The following is a 19,188-nucleotide window of genomic DNA, read 5'->3' on the forward strand; positions in this document are numbered from 1 at the left end:
TAGCCTCAACAGGAAGATGGCCAGAAGTCCAACCAGGCACAGACTTTTACCCCATTCCCTAAATGCTTATCCTCCTAACCATCCCTAAAGGCCTTTTAAAGGCTCAGTAATGTGACCATACAGTTTCTGAAGCATGGGGTCCAGTTTGGTCCATCCCAGGTCTGAAAGGGTCAAATGCAGTGCTCCCTCCTCTCTTTGGACCATCTCTAAAGGGACTTGGTGCATGGTAACAAGACCTAGGAATTCAAAGACAGGGTCTAGAAAGTCAGAACCTACGGCTACCCAAGGTAACCTTGGCCTTGGGTGGGACTGATTCTTCCTACAGCTCCTGGGCCTAGAGCATAGCCATGTGGAACAGAAACCACTGAATGCCTGCGTGCCTTCCGTCTCTGTGGGTCAGCTTTCATGTGGAACAGGAACCACTGGATACCTGCATGCCTCCCGTCTCTGTGACTCAGCTTCCCAGCTATAAATTGAGACATCGACAATATCTACTTCATAGGGATGCTATGAGTATTAAATAATTGAGTACTGATGAAGGAAATGCCCAGAAAGGCTCTAGCACAGGAAACTCAAAATTACCCAGTATCCTTGTCAACACACACCACCACTGTCTCCACTCTACTTGCTACCCAGGATTACAGTACCTCAAAATGACATGAGCAGCTGTGTGGAGGCCATGCCATTGCCCAGGAGTGAGTGAACAAAACTTCCCTGGGTAAATATTCATAGCAGCCATGAGATGCAAAAAATCTTCTCAAAGTGATCAGCAAATGTTAGCTTCCCACCCAGGTGAGGAACCAGAAGTGTGGGGGTAGAAAGCATAGCCATGAGGGCACAGAGTCCTAGAATATCACTGCAGATAAGCAGCCCCTGTGAGTAGGCTCTTGGGGCCACACTTGCCCAAGATCTGCATCCCAGCATGCTGGACCTTAAACCAAATCTGGGTTTTCTACAGCATGTTCATGGAAATTTTGGTTCAATAGAGCTGAACCAGCTATTTGGTCCAGGGGAGATCATCTGTCACAAAAAGAAATTCCTGCTCACTGCTTATCAAGACACCGGCAATTATTTTAACCAGGAACCCACACACAGTCAGAGCCTACAAGCCCTTGAACTTCCAAGAGGAATGGTATAAGAAGCCGTTTCCCTAAATGATTGCTTCACCTACATATGTAGACACAGAAGTGTGCATGCTACGCTAGCACTGTCTGGGTAACTCATAATTAATATTTACTTAAAACAATCATTAGTCTCTGCTGGGTGACATTAAACCCATGTTTGCAGTATTTTTAGCCAGTCCTTCCCCACATCTGTGGTTGGCAGGCAACTGTGTGGCAGCAGGAGCCCCACAGTGCTTCATAAACAAGCCCATACACCTGGACAGGCCATACTGCATGCCACTCAGGCAGCTCCCACCCCCTTCACCAGTGGCATCCTTCCTTCCCTTTACTTCCTAGACATTTCCCTTTAATTGATGTAGAGTCAGTGCCTAGACTACACCCACAGAAAATGGATGGCTTTTCCTGGACTGTGTAGGATTCATCCAGTAAGGGGGGGGGTTGTTAGGACAGCTGTGAGTGGGTGCTAAACCTTCCGTAGTCACTGTTTCCATTAAACCACACAGCACCGTGGCAAGGCAGCTCCTCTCGCTGCCTTGCTCTTTCGGAAGAGGAAACTCAGCCCTATCTGACTGAGCCTGTGCTTTCTACTGTCCTATCCGGCCTCAGTTGTCATTGATCCCGTCAAATAACAGGGAGGATGAAATGAAACTAATGGGTACTGAATGCCCAGGTGCTGAGCAGGTTACCACAGGAATATGCCAATTCTCTCTTTACACAGATGGGTAAATTGAGGGTCTAGAGTTAAAGTGCCTGGCTCATAAGCACCAGAGACAAAATCTACCCTGCAGCTTCATTCTAACAGGAAACGTTTTCCCACCAAAGACCTTGGAGAGATTTGCCATGCACACAGCCAGTGATGTGAACTTTTGTACAGACCCTAAGGTCTTGCTGTTTCCCTTCTCAGTTGATGTAAGTGATGTAAAAGTGCTTGACTTTTTTGGGTTTGGAATGTTGAGCTGGCTCTACAGGTAAAGGCACTTGCTACCAAGCCTGATGACCTGAGTGATAGAAGGAGAAAAGCAAGTCCTAGAAATGGCTTCTGACCTCCACACATACCCAGGCACACCATACACACAGTCAACAGTTAAAAGAAAAATACTGTTGGGTATGGTGGCAATCAAGAGGGAGAGGCAGGAGGATCTCTTTGAGTTCAAGGCCAGCCTGGTCTACAGATTGAGTTCCTGAACAGCCAGGGCTACATACACAGAGAAACCCTATCTCAGGGAAAAAAATAAAAGAAGCAAGCAAAGTTCTTGGAGTTGATGACTTGCCTGGTCTGCATGGGCCAGGAATATGTAGTGAGACCCTTTCTCAATGATATATGTATATACGTGAAAGACTTGAGGTTATGTTTCAAAAAGAATCTTTTAAGTTTTAAAACTTTTTTATCTGAGTCAAAATTAACCATTATAGGGATAACTTAACATTTATTCAGGAATTTATAATTTTAGGGTTCTACCATTATTATTGTGTTGACTCCTTTAAAACAAGTCTATGAAGGTAGATGTCACAAACACCACTTCACAGAACATTAAACTGAATTTAGAGTAGCTGGCAGTATGCCCAAGGCCAGTGCAGATAGAATAGGAACTCAGCCATTAGAGTCGAGTCCCGACAAGTTACAAAGGATTGCCTATTCTGTTAGGTAAGACCACAGAGCTGGAAGATTTATACACTTCAAATTGAGAGGCTGGGGCAGTTTTACAACTGGGAGCCTGGCTTCAAGAGTCCCTTTGTTAAAAGTGGTAACATCTCCTCACATATGCCACAGGAGCAGACTGTTGAGGTGGGTACACAAGTGGTGGTGCCCACACTGATCTGTGAGAGAGCTGGTGGATGGGGGCCATTAAGAGTGATTTTACATGGGGGCTGGAGAGATGGCTCATTAGATAAGAGTACTGGCTGCTCTTCAGAAGACCCTGGCCCCACTTCTAGCATCCACGTGGTGGCTCACTTCTGTCTGTAACTCCAGTTCCAGAGGATATGACATCCTCTTCTAGATTCTGTAGGTACTGACATCATGCAAGAAAAAAAACACCCATACATATACATACGTATACATATACACATACATCCAATAGAGAAATTGAGGTAAATTTTAAAAAGTGACTTTACACAATGAAAATGATCAGCGAGGGCATACGGGGTCTGGAGGGGAGTGGAGCTGGCATTTTTTGGCCCAGCAAATAGCTGCCCATCTGCTCTCTGTCAGAATATGTTAGGAGTGCATCTGGATTGCTGCCCTAGAGCCTCAGCTCCGGGCGGGTCATGTGGTCGTCGCCACGACAACTCCAGGAGTGCTGGAAACTGCTGTACTTGGAGCCAGATGCTGCTCTGCACATGTGGTCTAATTAGCCGGGGTTCCCTGCCTCCTCCGCCTCTCACCCCTCCCTGCATACACTACCTTCTCTTTTCCCTGCCTCCCTCCTTTCCTAGCCTACTTCACATCCTCTGGCTGGCTGTGCACTCTGTTTGCCTTTTCTTCCAGCATCCCTGTTATCCTGGCACTATGCAGGGAGCTAGTGGTAATCCAGACACCTCTGCCCCAAAGAAAGATACCTCTGGGGTGGGAACTGACAGGTGACTAGGCAAGGCCATGACTATCCACAAATGTTGTTGCAGTGGAGAGCTTGGGTGCTCAAGACCCACAGGAGGTTCAGCATAGACCATGAGAAGTGATCCCAAGTCTGCTAGATCTTTGAGTTAGGTTTTTTTAATTTGATATTTCATTTATTTACATTTCAGATATTACCCCCTTTCCCCATTTCCCGCCCCCAGAAACCACCTATCCCATTCCCCCCTCCTCCTGCTTCTGTGACGGTGTGCCCCAACCCACCTACCCACTCCTACCTCCCCACCCTCAAATTCCCCCACACTGGGGCATCCAGCCTTCACATGACCAATGACCTCCTCTCCTACCTGTGCCCAACAAGGCCATCCTCACCTACATATACAGCTGGAGCCATGGGTCCCTCCCTATGTGCTCCCAGGCTGGTGGTTTAGACCCTGGGAGCTCTGGTTGGTTGGTATTGTTTCTCTCCCCATGGGGCTGCGAACCCCTTCATCTCCTTCAGTCTTCTCTCTAACTCCTCCATTGGGAACCCCATGATCAGCTCTATGGTTAGCTGTGAGCATCCACCTCTGTATATGTCAGGCTCTGGCAGACCTCTAAGGAGACAGCTATATCAGGCTCCTGTCAGCATGCACTTCCTGGCATCCACAAGTGTCTGCCTTTGGTGGCTGCACATGGGATAGATACCCATGTGGGACAATCTCCAGACAGCCCTTCCTTCAGTTTCTGTCCTACACTTTGTCTCCATACTTGCTCCCATGAGTATTTTGTTGCTCCTTCTAAGAAGGACCAAAGCACCCACACTTTGATCTTCCTTCTTCATGAGCTTCATGTGGTCTGTGAGTTGTATCTTGGGTATTTCAAGCTTCTGGGCTAATATCCACTTATCAGTGATTGCATACCATGTGTGTTCTTTTGTGATTGTGTTACCTCACTCAGGATGATATTTTCTAGTTCCATCCATTTGCCTAAGAATTTTATGCTTTCATTGTTTTTAATTGAGTAACAGTTCATTGTGTAAATATACCACATTTTCTGTATCCATTCCTCTGTTGAAGGACATCTAGATTCTTTCCAGCTTCTGGCTGTTATAAATAAGGCTGCTATGAACATACTGGAACATGTGCCCTTGTTATATGTTGGAGCACTTTCTGGGTATATCCCTAGGAGTGGTATATCTGGGTCTTCAGGTAATGCTATGTCCAATTTTCTGAGGAACTGCCAGACTGATTTCCAAACTGGTTGCACCACTTGCAGTCCCACCAACAATGGAGGAGTGTCCCTTTTTCTCCACACCCTCGCCAGCATCTACTATCACCTGAGTTTTTAACCTTAGTCATTGTGACTGGTGTAAGATGGAATCTCAGGGTTGCTTTGATTTGCATTTCCCTGATGACTAAGGATGTTGAACATTTCTTTAGGTGCTTCTGGCCATTCGAGTTTCCTCAGTTGAGAATTCTTTGTTTAGCTCTGTACCCCATTTTTAATATGGTTATTTAGTTGTCTGGAGTCTAATTTCTTTGTATACATTGGATATTATCCTTCTACCAGATGAAGGATTGGTAAAGATCTTTTCGCAATCTGTTGGTAGCTGTTTTGTCCTATTGACAGTGTCCTTTGTTTTACAGAAGCATTGCAATTTTATGAAGTCCATTTGTCAATTCTTGATCTTAGAGCATATGCCATTGGAGTTCTGTTCAGGAACTTTTCCCCTGTGCCCAAGTATTCAAGGCTCTTCCCCACCTTCTCTTCTATTAGTTTCAGTGTATCTGGATTTATGTGAAGGTCCTTTATCCACTTGGACTTAAGCTTTGTACAAGGAGAAAGAATGCACTCTCAGAAATGGACAGATCATGGAAACAGAAACTAAACAGAAACAGTGAAACTAACAGAACTTATGAACCAAATGGATTTAACAGATTTCTATTGAACATTTCATCCTAAAACAAAAGAATATGCCTTTTTCTCAGCACTTCATGGTACCTTCTCCAAAATAGACCATATAATTGGTCACAAAATAGGCCTCAACAGATACAAAAATAGTGAAATAATTCCTTGCATCCTGTCAGATCACCACAGACTAAGGCTGGTCTTCAATAACAACAAAAATAACAGAAAGCCCATGTACACATGGAAACTGAACAATGCCCTGCTCAATGATGACTTGGTCAAGGAAGAAATCAAGAAATTAAATACTTTTTAGAATTTAATGAAAATGAAGGCTCATCATACCCAAACTTATGGGACACAATGAAAGCAGTACTAAGAGGAAAACTCATAGCGCTAAGTGCCTACAAAAAGAAACTGGAGATAGCATACACTAACAGCGTGACAGCATACCTGAAAGCTCTAGAACAAAAAGAAGCAAAAATACACCCAAGAGGAGTAGAGGCAGGAAATAATCAAACTCAGGGCTGAAATCAACAAAGTTCAAAGAAAAAGAAATATAGTATCAACAAAATCAGGAACTGGTTCTTTGAGAAAATCAACAAGATAGATAAACCCTTAACCAGACTAACCAGAGGGTACAGAGTCAGTATCCAAATAATAAAATCAGAACTGAAAAGGGAGACATAACAACAGAAACTGAGGAAATTCAAACATCATCAGACACTACTACAAAAATCAAAACTGGAAAATCCGGAGGAAATGGTGCAGTAGAATCAATGTGTGCAGCAGACAGAGAACCACCAGAAGTTAGTTTTGCTGTTGTACCCTCGGCAGAGTACTTTGCATGAATCACCTGTGAGTCCCCACACAGCTGGGAGGCAGGGTCTCCCATCTCACCATGAATCTCAGAGGACTTGGGGCCTGCCCTGAGTTCCAGACCCTGAGGGTGGTGGACCCCCAGTTTCTACCATTCCTGCATCTTCATGGCGTGCTGATATAGTGGTCTGTTTCTCTGTGGAACTAGGAAAGATCTCACAGAGAACTACCCACTCCCGTATGTATAGAAAGAACACGTGTCAGCACTTGTAACTTCCTTGAAGATTTTCTAGCCACTCGACTTAACAGAGGAAAATCCTGAGGCCTAGGCAAAGAAAGGAAGCAAGGCCAGGTCAAGTGTTGATCCATGCTCTTTACACTTCACAGTGCTGCTGTTGTTCACAGCTAGAAGCTTCCTGTTCCCTGGGCACCAGGCCAGTGCCAGATACAGGAAATGTGGCACTAAACAGAGCACATCTAAGAGAGTTGTGATAATGAATGGAGGAGCCATATAGTTTAGTATGTGGACACTACTGTCATAGCTCCTTCAAGGGCCATGTCACTAAGGGACTAGTGGCTGACTGCTCTTTACATGACTCAGGAGGTGGAGCTTCTTTTGTTTTATTCACCATGTCTCTTTGTCTTTGCATATGTGAGCTGCAGATTTGCATAGCTACAGCCAGCACTGGCTACTCTATTGATCATCTCTCTCAGGGACCAATGAGGCCCTTAAACCTATCCAGTCTTCAGTAGGCTTTCTCAAACTATGCCCCCCCTCAACCAGGACACAGACCTTCATCTCTATCCTGTGTAAGGAAGCATTACAATTAAATAATCACTGTTATACCAGCTCTGGCCCCCAGTAGCACTGAGTTGACTCTGACACTGCCGAAGTATCACAGCCACCAACTAATTTATCCTGATATCTCTGTGTGTCCCATTTGGTTTCCACCCTGAGAGAGAGCTATCAGTGTGCTGCAGGGATGAGCTACCACTGCTCTGTGGACCTTACTCCCCATAGCGAGTCCACCACTCAGAGCCCCAGGTAGAGATTGGTTCTGCATTGTATCAGTGAGGCTCCACGAGGTGAACAGCTACATCAGGCCTAGTGGAACCACAGCCTACTCAGCATCACTCCCCATAATCCATTGCTTTGGGTTGCCTCTAGAGCAGCTCCAGCTGGCAGCGAGGTGACAAATATAATCCTGTGATTATGTCTCTTAATGCAAAACAAATAACATCCTGTTATATATACCAAAATCAGGAAGAATTTGCCTCCAAACACTGGCCAGGCCCCTACCCAACACAGTGACCTCAGGCAGGTAACTTCACCTGGCAGAACCTTGATTTCCTTGTCTGTGAAATGGAGGTCATCGTAAAACCTACCTCAAGGGTTGCTATAGAGAATAAGCAGGATAATGCATGTAAAACCAGCCAACACTCTCTGAGTGCTCAGCAAGAGGTAGTTGGTTTTAATCACTGCACCTGCTTTCCTCCAAGAGCTGATTCCCATCTGCATGTCTTAGGGGAGGAAAATCTTGAGCTAGTATGCACGAAGACTGTCTTCATTGTGTCTCCTCGCCTTCACAGGCCTCCCTGCTCATCTGTGTTCCCGTGCTAATCAGGATTTCCTGACTTCTCCCTGTTTGTCTCCGTTAATGCTGAAGAAAGGGGCTCCTGGCACAGTTGAGCTTAGGCGTGGGCTGACACGCCTGTGATTCGAATGTCTTTACTATAATCTAGCAAGTGTGTGCAGGGGGCCTGTCAATACTGGAGCTGTGGCCAGAATGGGCAAATACCGGCAGCCCGGCCATCTCTGGCCCACAAATCCTCTGAGGAGCTCTGGGTGGGCGCCCACATTTGCTATTAAAATCATCCGAATAGCAAGGAGACTTCACAAGGAGACATTGATTCTTTATTTAGGGCTTGTTACAGGGAGTCAGCCCCCAGCATGCCTCAGCTACTCCATACTTGCTACAGAAAGCTCTCTTGGTCCTGTCATACCAACGGTAGCTTGGCCCAGCCCTGTCAGAGTTATCTGATTGGCTGTGGGGTGATCCTTCTTCCTACATCCACCTCAAGACCCCAATTTATACTGTGCTCAGACTTGAACTTGTGAGTCATTAGACTGGAGACCTCTGAGACTTTGGGCTACAGGCTTCTCTATGTGGGTATTCCTCCCTCATGAGATGGCAATGAGAAGTGAAGGCCTTGGCAAGGGTAGGACATGCTGACTGTCACAGAGTGAGTCCTCCTCTGACAGGGTCCCTTCTCTCCACGCTCTTGCGGAGAAGTCACTTGGGCGGCTGCCCAGCAGACCTGTGAGGGGCAGCTTTCAGACCAACACAGCCTGTCTTTCTACCCTAGGAGGGCTGCTGAAGCCCCAGCAGGGAATCTGGAAGTATTTCAGTAAAATGCAATCAAGATGGGGACTGCTTGTGATGAATGGTGCCAGAGTCTCTGGCTTTCTTTGGATTGGCCTAGGCTGGTGGCTCTCACCCCTGCCAGTGGTTCTCTGCTTCTATGCTGCAGTTAGTTTGTAAGGTCATGGGACCGGGAGTTAGAAGCACCCCAGGTAATTGCCAAAGTGAGACTGACTGACCTAGAGCATTCTGTCTATCCCAGCCTGGTTGCCAGCAGTCCCATGAGGCAGATAGTTATGCCTGTGCTAAAAATGATGGCTAAGTATGGGACATGGGGGCAGGAAACACAGCTAGTCAGGAAGCATCTGTGTGTCCTTCTCTCCCTTCCGCCTCTCTGGGAGCAAAGAAGCAGAGCTTGTCATGTAATCTAGGAGCTTGCAGTGGTCTGAGAAAGCATGTCTGCCCATGGGTAGTGTTTATAGGGACACTGGAAGAGCTGGATCCCTCTTACCTGAGCCACCTAGCAAGGTTTTCTGAGGAAAATAACAAGACAAAAGCCCAGAGGCTCTGGAAGAGGATACTCGAGTGTGAGGGAGGGAGATTAGATTCCACTAACAAGGGAAATGCAGCTGTGCAAGACCCAGTCCAGCTAAGATCCTAAATCAGAGAGACACATAGTAAACTGCAGAGCCACCAGCTGAGCACTTAACCTAGAAGAGATGGGGTGGGGTGGGGTATGAGAATGACCCCCGGGTTGGTCTCAGTAGCCTGTGCTTTATGCGGTCAATCAAAGCCTGTGCTCACATTGATAATCTACCATCATATTATAATTAAGACTTGCTCTGTGAACTTATGCTTTCTATGAAGTTCCGTGGGACACTGGGGATGGATACCAGCAAAGGAACTAAGCCTACCCATTGCAGTCCCATAGCATCACCCAATAACACACCTGATAAGTGAGATCAGCAAGACTTGAAGCAGGTACTAGGTAAACATGGTAAGGTCTGCAGTGGAGTAAGTGGGACCATCAGCCTATGGGCACACTCTGGTTCGAACCAGAACTTGCTTCAAGCACAGCAGGAGAACTGCAGTTTCTTGGTGATGTGAGCAACATAGAGTCTGATACAGGAGCTGTCATGTACTGTGTTCACATTTCTTGTCCTTAGCCAACTGTGAAAATGACATAAAAGAAAAGAGACAGAGCAATCATGGCCCCCTCTTCCTTTCTGGTCACTAAGGCAGAAATGTATGGACTTTAGCTATATCAAGAAGTAAAATTAAAACTGATAAGAACACAGAAACTGGAGAGATTGCCCAGTGGTTAAGAGCATGTAATGTTCTTCCAAAGGACCAGAGTTCAGTTCCCAGCACCCACAGTCTTGTACACATACACAGAATCAAAAATAAAATCTTTAAAAGAAAAAAAAAAAACACAGGTGCATGTACCAGCTATCAAATATGATGCCTGTCTAAGTTAGTATTTTTAAAACCATTATTACATGACGTAAAATTGAACAGCAAAAGTCATGCTAATAACTTAAGCATCACACACCCATATGCCCCCCCCACACACACACATACACACAAATAATTTTCCCATGGACAGAATATTCTCTCATTCTTATATAGTCTAGACTTCCCAACCTGTACCTGATATTTTTAGGACCTATATTTTATATTTTTATTCTTCTTACACAAAATCTGGCTTATAAGAGCTATTTTTAAATGTTTGAATACATAGATGAATCTTCCAAAAATAATGGGTTTTAAAATTTAAACAACCTATAAAGAGAAGAGTCCTGTTTTGTCTTAAAATCATATAGTAAAAATAGGCTTTTGATAACAATTAAATTTGTTAAGGAACAGAGGAGTCAGCAGGACAAAGAAAGTTGTTTGAAGAACCTGGTGGGGGTTATATTTTAACACTAGCACTGAAGATGCTATGTGGATGAAGCCATTATTTCTGAAAGACTCAAACCTTTGGAGTCACAGGCTTCACCTGCTAACAAAGATTCAACTCATTAGTGATGGAGTTTTCGATTGATTCCATATGTCAAGAAGATAATCCAAGAGGGAAAACTTGTCTTTTTGTAACAGAGTCCTTGATGGGGTTGAGCAGCTGTGTTTTACTGTCCTTGGGGTCATAGATGGAAAACTCTCTACTAATGCCATCCAAGCGCAAATGCTCACGGCCTGACTCCCTGGAATTAACGTTGCCATCAGCAGGTTGCTCCAGCACCTAGAGTGTCACCTAAGAAGACAAAAGGTTTAATCAATCAAATAAGAAAACTAAACCAGCAATTCCTGCAATTTTTGTAAAGGAGAGAATAACAAGACACTCTTCTGTGGTCTATCGAAGACGGGAGTGGGGGTAGCCATGACAACTGTAAGACACTGGTGTGCAAAACAGAATGGATGAGCTTTGTTTGCTTACCATGGTCCTATGGCAGGAGCCTTCACTGAGTCCTTCTTGTCTCCGAGGGGGGCTTATGTCTGAAGGGCTGGTATTCTGCATCCTGAAGGTTTGACCTTTTGTGTTGTCCATCTGAGACACATTTATGGGACATCTACAGGAGCCTACCTGTGAAGTATGGCCATTGTCAGTGTCTTGGAAGGAGAGTCACTCCAGAGACAGGCCCTGGGTGACTGTACCTTCTAGCAGTATTTGCTTCCATGCCTGACACCACTGATGATTTTAAGACCTTTCCAGAAAATAAGCCCCTATTGTCACATTTCCCTGTGGGTTTCCTATCCATGCCCATGTCCTTTTGTCAGTTTTTATAACATGGATATCTGATCCAGGGGGATGTCATCTCCAGTGAGTGGATAAGAAACCCAAAATATTCTTGCCTCCTAGAAGGTAAGACTCTCTGCTCTCCTGCAGCTAAACCCTGCCTCAGGCTAGCCTCACACACAATCCAGTTGCCAACTTTCTTGAGTTCACTCTAAGCAAGTATGTTCCTGGAGAGGCTGTGCCAAGGCTCCAGGTACAAGTGCTCATGTGAGCAACTCTAACAACCTCCACCCTGAATACAAGCCCCACCAACCCTACATGGTGCCATCAGACTTCTTTACCATCAGGCCAAGTAGGGTCTATGTCAAACCAAGGCCACAGGTCCTGTGGCAGGAACCAGGGTTGAGCTCATTCTGTAGTTGCTTAACTGGCATGCCTGCACTTCTAACTAGGACCCAGGCTTTACACTGTCCCCATGGAACGTAGAGACGTATTCAGTACAGACTTGCCCTCCAAGGCTCCTTGTCAGAGAGGACACTGGAAAAGACCATTCTAGCACTAAGGGTAATGATGTCTGGTAGCACCAAACAAGGATGAATGATTGCCCCACCCAGGCCTGAGTCCAGACAGAAATAAAAGAAAGAAAGCAAGAATTTTCAAAAAAAGAAAGAAAGCAAGGATAAATGTGGTGGATAGTATGGCTCGTGACTGAAAGATGCTTTTGGAAGAACAGGTGTGGAGGAGCAGACACAAAGGGACTCAGAGGGATGGTCTAAAAGGGCTGCTCACCTGGCCAGTGTTTCCCCATCCTCTCCCATGCAAGACCCTTGTGTGTCACACATATTGTGATGCAAATAAGTCTGTCTGCTCACATGGAACATAGCAAAAAGAACACAAATCCAGTCATCACACAAAGGCAACACCCAGGGAACCAGGAATCTTGAGTAGGATGGTGTTGTGGTTGAACCTTGGCCAAAATTGATATGGACTAGAATGAATGAGATAGGACAGATTATGAAGGTGTACCCCTACTGTTGCAGTCTGGTCCCGTGCCGAGGTCATGGGTGGCAAGCAGTGAGTGAATGTGTGAGATACCCACACATTCCCAGGCTGAATGGGAAGGACATTGGAAGTCTAACAGGTCAACTGTGGATCAGTGAGGCACTGGTTTGAATGGAGACAATGGATCTGTAATTGGGAGTGTGGAGAGTGAGGCTTAGGTGCCTGATGTGGGTCAAGACAGATTTTAGAGGTCTAGTAAGGTTCTGGGCTAGTGATCGGTGTCAAACATCACCAGAATATGTAAAATCACCTAGAGAGAATATTGCCCTGCTGTGCTGGCCCCAACAGTGTCCCCTGCTGTGGCCCCAGTAGTGAGGAGAAAGACTTGCAGAGGGTGAGGTCTACCTGGACTTGGTTTGGCAGAGAAGGAGCAATCCTTGCAAAAGTGATGTGAGCAGCTGCACTTCCTTCCCCGGGGACGAGTAGCTTACTCTGCTCATGCACAGCGCAGTCTGCAATACTCACCCTGCCTTATCAGCCAGGAGGCTCCAGAATGGTTCCGAGACTTAAGCTGAGAAACTGAGAGTTAGCTCATCTGGAACCGTTTCTAAACCATTTCACGATATGTCTCTCAGCAATCTCTTTTCTTATATGTTGTCTTAGGTGCTCGAATACAGTGCCTCAGATCCTGTGTAGACTTAGGGACTATATAAAATACATTTCCTCCATTGCTGTGTTTCTGGGCCATCTCTGCACCCTGAGGAGTGTGGCTGCCCAGCTGCTGAGTTAATATTGGCTATACTAAAGCAGAAGTTCTTGGAACTTTTAGGAGCCAGACAGTAAATTTAACACATATCTCGTGAAAACAGGATAAAAGCAGAGCTTCAAACATCTTTGTGTTTGCCTTGTGTTTGCCACCAAGTCTGAGAAAGGAGGGAATGTCCTCAGCACAGCTCAAGATGTAAGAGTCAGGTCTTTCAGAACCAGGAATGCAAAACAAAATTAAAGGCATGTCTGCATAGACAAGTACTGCAAATGAGTTCAAAGACAGTGAAGCGTTGACTACACAGGGCCTAGTTGTTTGTTTGTTTGTTTGTTTGTTGTTTGTTTGTTTGTTTGTTTTAAACTTGAGGTATCATTTACTTGACTAAAAATGTACTTTCTGAAGAAAAAAGTTTAATGAAGTTATTCATTAAACAACTTAAACACAAACTTGTGCAGATAGTAAATTTTATTTTTGGTCAGTCAGTATTTTGTAAATTATAACTTGCTCTGGATCAAGCTAGTGTGAGCCAGGCATGGCGGTACACACCTGTAATTCCAACATTTAGAAGGTTGAGGTAGGAAGCACACAAGTTCAAGACCAGCTTGAACTATATAGCAAGACTCTGTCTCAATAACAAGCAAGCAAAATAACCATTTTGTAAATGAGTTTAAAACTACTTTCCACAGTTGATACCTGTGAAAAGGCCTCCAACAAGGAAACCCCAGTGCTACCCCCTGCCCCAGCTCTGAAAGGTGCAGCTCTCCCTCAGTAGGGCCCCTTCAACATGAGGTATTGGCTGATATCAGCACACTACCTCTAAATACAGAAGGCAGAGTGTGGAAATCATCATACTGGCAGGCACAGCACTAACTCACTATAGGTTGTAATTGTCAGTAACAGGAGAGAGGGTGAATGCACAGCTGATCTTGGCTGTCAGCCCACCAGCCAGCCTCTCTGACCTGGGGTATGTATGGTTCTTCCTTCCAGAAACAGCTTCCCCTCCATAAACTAGAGTGGCTGATGATGATCACACTTGTGTAGTGAGGAGTAAAGGAGCAGGCAGATGTGGAAACCTGCAGAAGGGAGGCTTCCTGCTCTGACCATCATGTCCCTTCTCCATTTCCCAGGAAGAACCCATCACCTTCAGTGAGGAAGCCTTCGTGTCCCACTACCGCTCTGGAGCCATGAGACAGTTCCTACAGAATGCCACACAGTTGCAGCTCTTCAAACAGGTGCCCAGCCTCCCTCAGGGCCTGTGCCAGGTCCCTAATGGGCATTTCTGCAACAGTTTCTACCTAAAACACTAAGAATGAGGGACAGAAAGGGATGGGCCTAGAGAGAACCAGTGGGGAAGGGTTTTTGTAAAAAGGACTTCTGGTGCCATACAGGTCCTTCCTTGCCTCCTGGCTGGTTTTAGGTATATACCGCACTGCCCAGTTGAATGGCTCCCTTGTCCATAGACAAGCTGTGATGTATTTGCTTTTTCTCTGCCCAGTTTATCGATGGCCGACTAGACCTTCTCAATTCCGGTGAAGGTTTCAGCGATGTCTTTGAGGAGGAGATCAACATGGGAGAGTATGCTGGTAAGAAGCTGCCTGCTCCCACCCCCACCCCCACCCCCACCCCCACCCCCACCCCCGGCACAGAGGGGCCTGTTTTCTTTTTCAGAAGAGATAGGGAGGAGACTGACTTCAACCTTGGCCTTGAAAGAGTTGGGAAATTCCTTGTTCTGTGATAGGGAGCACATAGCTTAATCCATGTGAAGCCTCTGATCTCAGAGCAGTTGTTTCTCCTGGGTAGAAAAGTCTAGGAGGGTGTCATGCACAGCATGATACAAGAGACACCTACCAGATTCTAAAGTAGGGGAACTAAACTCAAATGGAACCTCTGCCTCATTTCTAGCTGTGACACCTGGGACAAGTCACTGATGGTGACACAGACTACTTTGCAGAGGCTTCTGTATTGAGAAAGTGAGTCATTAGGAAGTGTTGCACAGTACCCCAAAACAGCTCCTGCTCTAGAGTCAAGCTCAACACATGTTTCTGTGCAGTGTGAAACATCATCAAGCAGACACAGTGATATGTGATATGAGCCACTGGGAGGTTCAGGCAGGCGATCACTTGAGCCCAGGATTGGGACCAGCTTATACAATACAATGAGACCCTTTCTCAAACAAGTAAATAAGATATGAGCATCATTGCTGGGTGGCCAGTCTCAGGAGGATTATTCTCTCAATTTTCAGGGAAAGTATCTAGGACACTGGGTGGTGTCAGTAATGAGCACCACCTGAGTCCCAGTCTGGCCATAGTTTTATTCTTTGATGGCAGAGATGACAATACATATAGTTTCAGTCTTTGGAGTCAGAATAATGATAACTACTACTGAGCCTATCTAGTCTGGGCTGCGCTGATGACCTTGGGAACAAGAGAAGCTTGCAGAGGCAGCTTCCCATCCACCTGTTGATGATACAGGCCCAGCCAGCCCACACAATTGTTAAAACCAGAACAGAGTTTCTGGACAGTCAAGGCAGACTATGGACAAGCATTCCCTGAACACTACACCCAAAGCTGAGCAAACAGTGTGAGTACCAGCTTTGATCCTCCAGGAAAGAGATGCATGACTAAGACAAACACAAATTAAGCCAGTGCGGGAGGAGAAAGACTGAGTTGTGGGTGGTTGGAATAGTGCTCTGTTAACTCTCAGTGCATCATTCAAGAGCTAATGAAGGAGCAGACTCTGAGTCAAGGCCTGACCATGGGAGAGCAGTTCTAGGAAATGGGCTCTATACATTGCTAAATAAAGCCTCATGTTGAAACCTCCTTGACCCTCAGGATGCAATGAACGGGGTTCACTCACAACATCTGTCATCAGGCACATCACTACCTGGTAGCTTGTGTGTCCACAGGGTTCCTACACTGGGACATTTAGCCCTGGCGCATCAAAGAATATAGATGTGACCTGAACTAGAGGGCTGTTCCTAGGGAAGAAGGCTGGAGATGGTTGAGTGCTTCCCTAACATTCATAATGTCCTAGGCTCAAGCCCCAGTACCACATAAGCTTGCATTGTGCCAGAAGGATCAGAAGTTCAAGGTCGTCTTGAATAACATAGAAAGCCAGAAGCCAACACCCTCTCACACACGCACACACCCCAAAAAAGGATTAATGGAAGGAAAAGAAAGAAGGTTCCAGAGGACGTAACATTTTAGCTGCCTATTCCATTTACTCTGATGGCAGTTCACAGACGGCAGGGAAAGTGGGCAGAAAAGGGAAGCACATTTTTACTGTTGTGAGGATGGACAGATTGTTTGTTCAGGAGCCCAAGGTAGCTCCCTGAAGTCAGGGTTTCAGGCTGTGCTGATGAAGCACAGGAGGGAGAGCTTTGGGCATTTATAGAAAACTTCCCAGAAAATGAAAACCCATGGTCTGCCTCACTGCCTCACATAGTGGGACACACAAACCTCCTGGCCTTTCTCTACATTGTGAGCTTTCCAGTTGCATGAAGGCAACTTAAAGGCATCTTTAAATGATGGTGTCTCTCACTTCTCTTCCCCTAGGCAGCGATAAACTGTACCATCAGTGGCTGTCTACAGTCCGGGTAAGTGTACCCCAATCAGAGCCACCTGGTTTCCTCTGTGGCCACCTACAAAGCTGCCTCAAGACATCTTTCTGTGTCCTTTCCCTCAGCTGAAGATGCTTTTGACTTAATGCCAAGCCACCATCCTGTAGAAGGGACTAGAAGGAGACAGTCTCCTTTAATGGGGAAAATGAGGCAGGAGAGGCTCCCTCCTCTTCAGGCCAGCCAAGGCTGATGGAGTGAAGTATTGTTCTAGATCATTCCTTCCTTGGCAAAGTCAAAGACACATCTCCTTTGCTACACTGCAGTGTCTTTCACTGCAAGGGCTCCTGGGAAAGTGGAAAACACATATGTGGGAGACTTTTCTTCACTCCTTACTGCAATTGTGAACAATGTCTTGTTGAATTGGGAGCCAGGTGCTCAGGGCTCCTGTGGCCTCTAAGGAGTTCAAAGTTTTCCTGACTTTTCCATGACTTTCTAATGAGTATGTTCTCAAGGCCTACTGTGTGCCAAGGACAGCTGGCCCCTGGGAATTCAGAGGGGGGCAGATCTTGCCCTGGGGGAGCTCCCCATCTCGTTAGGAAGGCAGGTATGTAAACAGGCAACTCCAGCATAATGTGATAAGTGTTCTCTCCTGCTCCGGGCCAACCACAGCTGCTGCCAAGGCAGGTCCTGTGGAAGTGGCTGCAGTTGGCCAGAGTAAGCAGCTCCCCCATGAAAGACTGCCTTTGTTCTAGGATGGCCAAACACAGCACTTGGCACATCAGAGGAGAGCAATAAGGACCTGCTGATTGATTGATAAAGGGAGTTTCAGTACTCCAAAGGACCCTTTAAACAGTGTTCTGAGTAATTTTGGAAGCCAGCTCGGAATAGATGAGTGGGTGAAATTTTCCTATTGTCCTACAACATAGAATGCTTTCTAGGTCAAACTGTGTTGTTTTTCATTAAAACTCAAAATCTTTAAGTTTAAGTTTTGGTGAACAGTTACCAAAAGTTGTGCTAAAAGTTAAAGTCAATGCTTAACTGTCATCTCTTATGAGACATGTTTGATTAAAAGTCCTCCAGAGCGTGATCCCCTGGGTCCAGCATTCCAGGCTATCCATGCCACCCCGTCTGGCCTCCCAGCCTCATTTCCACCATAGGTCAAGAACCCCTGTCCCTCCCACGAGCACACCTGTAGCTCCCAACTTTTGCACTTCTTTATGTGCTGTTTCATACTCTGAGAATATTCATACCATGCTGTGTTCCATTATCAACCTGCACTCATCCTCCATGGTCTAGGTCAACTGTGTTCTGCTCCGAGGCCCTCTCCAGTCTTCTGGTCTCCAAACTCCCTGCATGTAAACAGTGCATCTCTCGCCATCCAAATGTGGTCATTTACCCTGCTCTGTCCCTCGCCCATACACACAAAGCCTGGTAGTCTCCAAAGAAAACCCTCTCTTGGCTCAGAGCCCTGACAGCCTTATATCATGCTACAGGAGTACGATTACAAATGGCCTGTGCACTCCACTTAGCTGCCTCCTAAGCAGTGGAAAACCTTCATCCATATCTTCCTCCCATACTTCCCAGGGAAAGTGACAAACCATATTGCCAGGGGTTCTGGTTGATCAGGACTATGTTTTCTTCCCCAGTGTGGAGTCAGATAAGTGGTTCACAGTTATGAAATATGATAGAACAGTATCTAGGGTAACTAGAAATTTTTTAAAGAGCTTCTGATGATCATAAGGAAACTCATACCTCAGATAGCCTGGAGAGGGGCAGGTACTGAGAAAAACATTGAGCCTACTGTCTTCCCTTGACTAGTTATCACATGCCTCTTCCCCATTCCCCACACGTGTGTGTGTGTGTGTGTGTGTGTGTGTGTGTGTGTGTGTGTATGCACGGGAAAGGTGGGGGAGGAAGGAAGGAGAGAAAAACAAGGATGGCGTGGGGGGGGGGGAGGAAGGGGAGAGAGACAAGAGAGTTAGAGTCTGTCATAGCCCTAACTGACCCCGGTAACCACCTGGGCCTGCTTCTCTTCTCACAGCACATGCTCTGGAAATGTTGTCTGGCTTGACTAAAGAGAAACCCTTTTTGTTGGTGCTGGCCCACTCTCCCTCCAGCCCACATTGCTGATTGACATTTTTATTACAGAAAGGAAGTGGAGCGATTCTGAATACTGTAAAAACAAAAGCTAACCCAGCCATGAAGACTGTCTACAAGTTTGTAAGTACTGGTCGAAGTCTGGAAGTCATGGATGGGTTCTGTCATGAAACTAGGCTCCTTTTGTTTGTTTTTGTTTTGTTTGTTTGGGGCTTTTTTGGTGGTGGTGGTGGTGGTGGTGGTGGTGGTGGTGGTGGTGGTGGTG

At 46.0% G+C, this 19,188-nt stretch overlaps 1 protein-coding gene across 3 annotated transcripts in view; it reads left to right on the forward strand.

Annotated features, from left to right (window-relative positions):
• The window catches only part of Dennd1a (DENN domain containing 1A), a 473,969-nt gene that overhangs the window by 400,360 nt on the left and 54,421 nt on the right, over positions 1-19,188 (forward strand). For all 3 annotated transcript variants that reach the window (XM_028754699.1, XM_028754700.1, XM_028754698.1), the window contains 4 exons: positions 14,395-14,499; positions 14,763-14,850; positions 16,822-16,862; positions 18,975-19,046. In XM_028754699.1, the coding sequence (XP_028610532.1) occupies positions 14,395-14,499; positions 14,763-14,850; positions 16,822-16,862; positions 18,975-19,046 (306 nt within the window). The remainder of the gene's footprint in view (positions 1-14,394; positions 14,500-14,762; positions 14,851-16,821; positions 16,863-18,974; positions 19,047-19,188) is intronic.

The sequence above is a fragment of the Grammomys surdaster genome, unplaced genomic scaffold (assembly GCF_004785775.1).
Source record: "Grammomys surdaster isolate TR1022 unplaced genomic scaffold, NIH_TR_1.0 126035, whole genome shotgun sequence".
NCBI classification, from domain to species: Eukaryota; Metazoa; Chordata; class Mammalia; order Rodentia; family Muridae; genus Grammomys; species Grammomys surdaster.